This window comes from Puma concolor, chromosome E1 (assembly GCF_028749965.1).
Source record: "Puma concolor isolate L17-30 chromosome E1, mPumCon1.1.hap2, whole genome shotgun sequence".
NCBI lineage: Eukaryota > Metazoa > Chordata > Mammalia > Carnivora > Felidae > Puma > Puma concolor.
The window spans coordinates 7,241,890-7,249,550 of record NC_141680.1 but is presented as its reverse complement, the minus strand read 5'-3'; the positions used below and the strand labels follow the sequence as shown (position 1 = coordinate 7,249,550).

The following is a 7,661-nucleotide window of genomic DNA, read 5'->3' as shown; positions in this document are numbered from 1 at the left end:
TCTGTTCCTTCCCCCGGAGCCTGTGGGAGCGGAGCACCCCGACCCCTTCCGAAACCCATCCCGCGGGGGCGGGGGCGGGGGGGGGGCGGTTCACGGAAGAGCCCCGCAGCTCCCGGGCCGCGCCCCGCTGACGCCCTCCAGCTCCGTCCTCCGAGGGGAGGTGGCTTTCGGGGCGGGGCTCAGGGACCTCAGGCTGTGGGGACAGACCACCCCCCCCCCCCCCCCCGTCGGCCCCAGGACAGCTGCTCACCTCCCGGTATGTCCTTACTGCGGGCACTGAAAGATCATGCCTTCTGGGATCCGATCAGGAAGACTGTGCCCGAGGAAACCGGGCTCAGCATGCGGAACTCGGGGCCTCTGCGGGCCCCAAGCCCAGGCGGTTCCTCAGAGCCGGTAGCTAGGTGCACACGGGAGGTGGTGGACCCAGGGGGTGGCCGGGGGACGGGGCAGAACGAAGGCCCTGGGGGTGCTCCGCCTCCCCTCAACCCCCCCCTCCCCCCCCCCCTTAGCCAGCTTCCTTTCTGGCCCCACACAGCCTTGCCTTCAACCTGGGCCTGGAGGACAGGGACGTGTTCCTAGAAGGGGTGGCCCTGGGCCAGCCTCCGGGGTGGGGCAGGGAGGATGGGGGGGCTCTTTAGGGTATTTTTTGAAACCAACATTCAGCCCAAGGACAGACAGACATTCGGACGTACAAACATAGAAGCTCTGGGACAAACGTCCTTCTGTTTGTCACCCCGCCCCCCAAACGGTCCTCAAAGCGTCCTTCCAACCCGTCTTCATCCTACTGAGAGGGGGCCCCAGGCTCAGCTCCCCCTGCCTCTGGGGACGCCTCGTGGCCCCGCCTGGGGACGTCTACCCTGCAGCCTTCTGTCCAGATTCGAAAGCCCGTCCTGTCACCTTGCGGGTGTGGCTGTGGAATCACAGGCTGGCTGCTGACCCGACTGTTCCCTGAGAGCCCGGAGGGAAGGCAGCCCACTGGCCGGGGGCAGGATGGGGGGGGGGGGGGGAACAGGAGCCCCCACCGCCTGCCGGGGAGGGGAGACAGCCTCAGAAGCATCTGTTAGGAGACCCGGGACGGGGGAGGAGGAGGGCCCAGGACACCCTCGTGCTGTGCCTGTCCCCAGTCTCCACAGGACCAAGGGCCTGGCAGCTTCCACGGAGGGCTGGCCCCCAGGGGGAGAGCCGCCCCTTCTTACTGAGACCAGAACAGCGGCTTTCCTCGCTTTTACTTTTGAGCATCTAGTCCCTGTGGGCAGAGGAGACCGGGCAGAAACCGGGGGGAATGCTCCCCAAACCCTGAGTTAGTAAGGACCAGGCCGGCCGCAGACACTGGGGCGAACAAGCCCAGGCTGAACCCACCGCGGCGGATTCTTCGGGCCTCGCCGGCTGCGTCGGCCCAGAGGACAAGTTAGAGCCCCCGTGGGAAAGTGGGGGTCCTCCAGGGGTCCTCACGGCCATGGGGACCCCGTCCCCGCAGCACCGGGCGGGACCCTCACGGGACACCCGCCCGAGCCAAGGCCCACGCTGTCACGCCTGCACTCGTAAACCACAGGGAGAGGGCGCCCGGTGCCTGGGGGTGGCGGTGGGGGCGGAGAAGGTGGGGGGAGCGGCTAAGCCTGCTTGCGGACTTCCTCCCCGGGACCCAGCGCAAAGCCAGCCAGACCCCACGAGGCCAGCGGTCCCCCGAAAGCCAGAGGGGCTCGCGGGCGTCCCAGAGGCCGGGGAGAGCGCGGAGTGGAGCTGCCATGCGGGCGGGTCGGAGCCACATGCAGAGCCGGGCGCGCTGTGGCCCCGGGGGGGCCGCTTACCCTGAAATCCCCCTCACGCGCATCCGCAACCGCGGCCCTCCCGTCACACGGCTGCAGGAACACAACGACAGGATTCGGAGAGAGGAATAAACACGATGAGACAAGAACGGGACAAAAAACTACGCGGAGCAGGACAGTCCGTCGGGCCGCGCCCCAAGTGTCACAGAGGAGGCCCGTGCGGACGGACAGGACGACAGCGTGCTGCAAAGAACACGGACACGCCACGGCGTGGGGGCCGCCCCTCAGAGCCTTCCACTGCCCACGTTCGGCCCCCGAATTTGTCCTCTGATGGTGTCACCACCCGTCCGTCTCTGTCCAGGGGCAGCCCAAACTCCTTCCGCTGCTTCCGGCATCAACGATGCCACCCCGCGTCCCTTCCCTGGGGTGGCTGGAGGAGCGGCCCCTCGGGCCGACTCGGGGTGACCTCGAGCTCCTGGGGTCACCCGGGCCCCCTCCCCTGTGGAGGCATCACCACCGTCAGCTACCAGCAGGAGGCGGCACTCACCGTCGATTTTCAGGGAGGAATTTCCTGTATTTTTTACAAGCCTCGGGGCAGCCGTCAGCGGCTGTACCTCGGACCTTAATCACACCCCAAAATAAAGCCAAAGCACCAGAGGCCGCTCCCCGCAACGTTCCAATCTCCCGCCCCGCCCCAACCGCTCGGATCAGACAAGCCCAAGGGCGCCGGACCCCGCAGGCTCGCCCTCCCTCGTGACCCAGGTGTTAAAAAACCTCAATCCTGGGGGAGGGGGGCGGGAACGGGTAAAACTACCATCCCCGTCGGAAATCGCAGGGACCCTGAGACCTAGGACCCCTGACGCGTGCAAGGTATAGTGTGTGGACGCGGTCGGTGCACAGGTCACGTGCACTTGGGTGTGGTGTGTACGCATGTGTAGGAATCTGGTACGTAACGTGGACGCGGACGTGGGGCATGTGTTTGTGTCTGCGCAGGGTCTGCGTGCTGTGCGCGTGAATCCGGGGGATGTGCACGCACACCCCAAGCCGCCTCGGCTTCTGCTCCTTGGGATGGCACAGGAGAGACACGCCTGGGGCCCCGCCGCCCGGCCAGACGCGGCCCGGTTCCAGGCCGAGACGCGGCCCGGCGCCCTGCCTGCCTCCCTGACCGAGGAAAACGCTCGAAGGACTTGGGCGGCCGCCGCAGAGAGTCCCTAACGTCACGTGGTCGTGCGCGCCTGGGGAGACGTTTCAAAAATACCCTTTCACCAACCCACAAACGGGTTCTGCTGAATGCGGCATTCGTGATGTCGCGCTTTTACGTTTTCTCTGTTGGGGTGGGGGGCGGGGGGCGGGGATAGCTCCATCTTTAATTTTTAAACTTCAAGCAAAACTAAATGGAGCGGTTGTGGGCTCGTCCGACAAGCACCTCAAAGAGCCGGGATGGCGGGGCGGGAATACGCATCTTTCCTGAAACCGACCCTCCCCTGAGCGTGGCTGGAAACGCATTTTTCTAAGGCTGGTTTCCTTAAGAGGGAAACACCGCCTCTGGTTCTCGGCCTCTGTTCTCAAGATCGGGGTCTGCAACTGCGCCTGCACGTGGGCTCTGGCCGAGGCAAGCGGCCAGTACACTCACCTGCGCTTACGCGCCGGCTGGTCTGGATCCCAGTCCGGCCCCCACCCTCCCCCGAAGCCCCATCCCGAGGACTCGGTGCTCAGCCCCCAGGTTCCGAACGGAATCCGGAATCGGAACCCCGTGCCGGCAGGGGTTCCACGGGGAGAAATGCCATCGGGCGCGCTTCCCGCGGGACAATCTGGATCTGCTGACCTCGTGGCGGGGGGGGGGGGGGGGGGGGCTCCTCGGGCCCCAGCGCAGCTTGTCGACGGACAGTGGCGCCAGTGACCCCGTCCACCGGGCACGGCCAGCTGAGCGCGGAAAAGCATGCGGGCGCCGCGGCTCGGTTACCTGTAGACATGCTCTCCCCGGGGGCCACGCCATCCAGCACGGGGTGCTCCGTGGACTGCGGACTCGGGGCCGGCAGGCTGACCGTAGGAGGCTGAGGGGGCGGCAGCGTGGGTCTCTGTCGGGGCTTGGGGGTGGGCCGAGACTTGGCCGCGGCGCTCGTGAAGCCGGCGGGGGAGGCCAGGGCAGGGGCCGCGGCGGCCGGGGAGAGCTGGCCGGAGGCCAGGGAGTACCCCTGAGGGTAACTCAGTCCGTAGGGCGAGGGGGTGCTCGGGGGCGTGGGGGACAGGCTGAGCGGGGACGGCTGGCCGGCAGACTGGTCAGCCACGGCCCCCGGCTGGCCGAAGGGGACCTTGGGCGGGATGGGTGCCAGCTTCTTGGAAACTGGAAGAGAAAACGCAAGAACATACACACGCGAGGTTGTGACGCGTGCCCGTTGTCGGCCCAGCCTCGCCACCCCCTGGCCTACGCTCCCCCCGCCCTCGCCACCCCGTGCGCAGCCGGTACAGCTTTTAGAGATCCACCCAGAACCGCAAGCTTTCTTGCCTTCCCATCTGCGCTAGTCTCTCCCCCTCCGCCCTGGATCCCTGCCGTGACGCACACGCGGCCCCAGCCAAGCCCGAGAGCGCGCTGCCCACGCACGGCCAGTGGCCGGCTGCCCAGCGTCCTCTCGTGGCTTCCGAGAGGTGACAGGTGTCCAAAGTGCACTGGGAAGGGGGAGTCTGCGACACGGGGTCCGACAAGGACGATCAGAGCTCACTTGGAGACACGGGGGACCCTGGAGCTGGGCAGGGGGCCGGGGGCGAGCGTCTGGGGACTTCTGGCTGAACCTGCCCACTGGCTCCTGGCTCCTGGCAGAGCGACCGATGCCGCGGGTCCTCCGGCCGCAGAAGCGCAGCGTCTCTCTCGCCTTCTCTGTCCTTTCCCGGCCCTTCCTCAGAACCCTGTCTACTCGCCTCCGACGTGGTTTTCTCTCCAGAATTGTACCCTCTGGGCAAAGACCACCCAGGCATACAGCCCCAACCCCTCTTTATTTCCTTGACTGTGCTATGGGATGGCAGATACTTTACAAATTACAGATGAACCGGTAAGAAGGACAAAATCCAGCACTTGGATGACCCCGCTGATGTGCAGACGTTTTGAGAAAGCGATCACTAACTAACGTGGCAGAATCAGGTGAGGGCTGCTGGGGGCAGCGCTGATTCCAGAAGAAACTGCCTTTTAGATGCTCCAGGAGGCACCGAGGACTCTTCTCCCTACCCCCGCTTCCCACCCCCCACCTTGGAACCAAATCTATTCTAATGCGCTCCCCGGGCTCTGCCGGGGTGCGGAGTGGACAGGGGCGGTCTCACCAACCTGGGGTCAGGTCCCTACCTCGTCTTACCCACTGCAGTTTATTTCAACCTCCTCCACACAACAGGCAGGGCAGTCTATCCCACACAGGGTTGTAGTGGTTACACAGCATCATTCATGGAGAGCAGCAACCAGGACCCGTAACAAAACCACTGCTCAGCCGGACAGCCCCCGCGAGGACAGCCGGGGCTCTCGACGGCGGAGTGGCTGCTGCTGGAATGACTCGGGGTGGGCGGCGAGCGGAGACCCTAGGCACCGAGGCTCGAACACAAGCTGGGGGGAGGGGAGTGCCAGGTGACGGCACCATGTCTGTGATGACACTGACCACTCCTTGGTGGCGACGGGACTGGGCCATGACATAAAGCTGGAGGCACGGTGTGAAAAGACAAAGGGGGCTTAAAAACACACAAAAAAGCTTGGGGCGCCGGGGTGGCTCAGTGGGTTGAGTGTCTGACTCTTGGTTTCGGCTCAGGTCACAGTCTCACGGTTCGTGGGTTCAAAGCCCCACGTCGGGCTCTGTGCTGACAACACGGAGCCTGCTTGGGATTCTCTCTCGGCCTCTCTCTCTGTCCCTCCCCTGCTCACACTCCGTCTCTCTCTCAAAAATAAATAAACTTCGAAAACATTTTTTAAAAAATTAAAAAAAAACAAAAAAGGTTAGGACAAGTACACATTCCGTGGTGCTCCCCATTTATGAAATGTCCCCACAGAGCAGCTCGTTAGCTTCCGGAAGGTCATTCCAGAGAGAATAACTGGGCCTTTTACAGTACGCTCCACGGAAGATTCTGGGTTGGGCGGCTCATGGGTCCGCCTTCCCAAACAGAAACACGGAAGGTCAGGACTCCTGTGGAAACAGTCCCGATTCCCTCGGGAACCTTCCAGAAACAATCTGTGGAACCTTCCAGAAACGATCCCAGGGGTAGGCAGTTGTGCGCCAGTGTCTCTGGGCTCCTGCCGAAGACGCCACATAGCATCTTAAATGCTGGCGATAGGGCCCGGAAGGGTCCTTGAAGACCCGTGCCATCCTGGGCAATGACGTCTACACAGAGGTCTTAGTGTACGAGAACCGATGCCCTGGGTACACTGTTCAAATGAGTCGAAGAAGGAATAAATATGAAGTGGGCCCTCTCAGAGCTGGTAAACTTCCAAAAACTCTCACGCCCGGCCCAGGGACGTCTCGCTAAGTCCGCGGTTTCTCAATATCCACGCCCGCCGAGGGACACGAGCGTCCAGGCAGTGTCCCAGGCCCGAGACCCACGCGAAGGGTGGCGGTGACGTACCTTTCCGAAGAGTGTGAGGGCTCTGGTCTGGGGGCGGCTGGCTGGGGCTGGTGCCTGGCGGGGCCCCTGGCTGGGTCCCCGTACAGGGCGTCCCCTGGCTGGAGCCTGGACTTCCTTTCTGCCCAGATCCAGGAGAAAGCTCCTTGCTTTTCGAAGCGCTGGAATAGAAGCACACAGGATAAGAAAGCCCCTGAACTCGGGCAGGTACAGCGTCTGCCTGTGGGTCGCAGTCCCGCGTGCTCCTCCGGGCCAGCTCCGGTCTGCCCCACGCCCTTCATGATGCCTTCAGAGATACTCCTGGAGGCCACTGTCCCTTCCTGGGCTCTGGGGGCCTGGGTGCTGCTCCCATCTCCACATCCGTGGCCCCCACTGCCAGCCCCCTCTCCACGCCTGTGCCCTCTGTCCACCAGGAGACCATGAGCATCTCCACTCTATCCTGTGATCGACACGGGGGTTCTTGGACACCCTGACATGGGAACACCTAGCTGCTCTTGGTGTTTCTGTGTCCATGGCATAGCAGGGCCAAGAGGGCTTCCCTGGGTCACTGTGTGACATGGGGGCTCCCTGCGGGGCCTTGTGGCTCTGCGCTGATTTCCCTGACCTCCACCACAGCCCCAAGCCGAGTAGGGCTTCTGGAACCCATCCTGGGGACGAGCGAGTCCCAGCAGGTGGGAGGGTTAACACAGTCCTCGTCTGTGCTTCCAAATGTGGCCAGCTCAAGTCCCAGGCCCCCCGGCTTAGGCGGCGTAAGGGCCAATGGGAGTGAGGGCCTCTGACGCCCCTTGAATTGACAAAGGGACACCTGGGTCACCGTGTCCCAAAGGGGATTCATCCTTCACTGCTGGCTTTCCGCCAGGCATGGTCCTAAGCATCAAGTGCATGTTAAGAGACACCCTACTCCACGCCACAGAATAGGGACAGCAGATATACGGCCAGCTCATCACTCCGCCCCATCCCCCACTACGCCCTCCAAGGCAGACATTCCTAGTTGATCTCCAGATGTCCCCTCTGCTCGGGTTCCCCACGCGGTGCTCCAGGAGGCCCCTGGCAAACCAGGGTTTAAGCTACCTGCCAGCCGTACAGGAAACCGCCTGGACTCTGATGCCCTCGGGTAGGGTGTAGGGATGGGAACCTCAGTCTTTCACCCTGGCCACCTCTTCCCCACGACAAGAGACAAAGCCTAAATCTATCTCGAGGCCCCAACTATGAGAGCTACAGATATGGCACCCCTTCCCACTGGGGTTCGGTGAGAAGGGCTGGGAGGCAGGGGCCGGGGCTGGGAGAGCAAACGCCAAAGTACAA

At 63.6% G+C, this 7,661-nt stretch overlaps 1 protein-coding gene across 6 annotated transcripts in view; it reads right to left on the bottom strand.

Moving 5' to 3' along the window:
* Nucleotides 1-7,661, bottom strand: part of ARHGAP44 (Rho GTPase activating protein 44) — a 182,496-nt gene that overhangs the window by 1,530 nt on the left and 173,305 nt on the right. For 4 of the 6 annotated variants that reach the window (XM_086686061.1, XM_086686062.1, XM_086686064.1 and 1 more), the window contains 2 exons: nt 6,360-6,517; nt 3,730-4,110 (listed from right to left, as the gene is read on the bottom strand). In XM_086686061.1, coding sequence (XP_086542187.1) covers nt 3,730-4,110; nt 6,360-6,517 — 539 coding nt within the window. Of the gene's footprint in view, nt 1-250; nt 314-1,808; nt 1,860-3,729; nt 4,111-6,359; nt 6,518-7,661 lie in introns of all 6 variants that reach the window. The other 2 variants (XR_015243853.1, XM_086686063.1) reach the window with 2 other exon arrangements.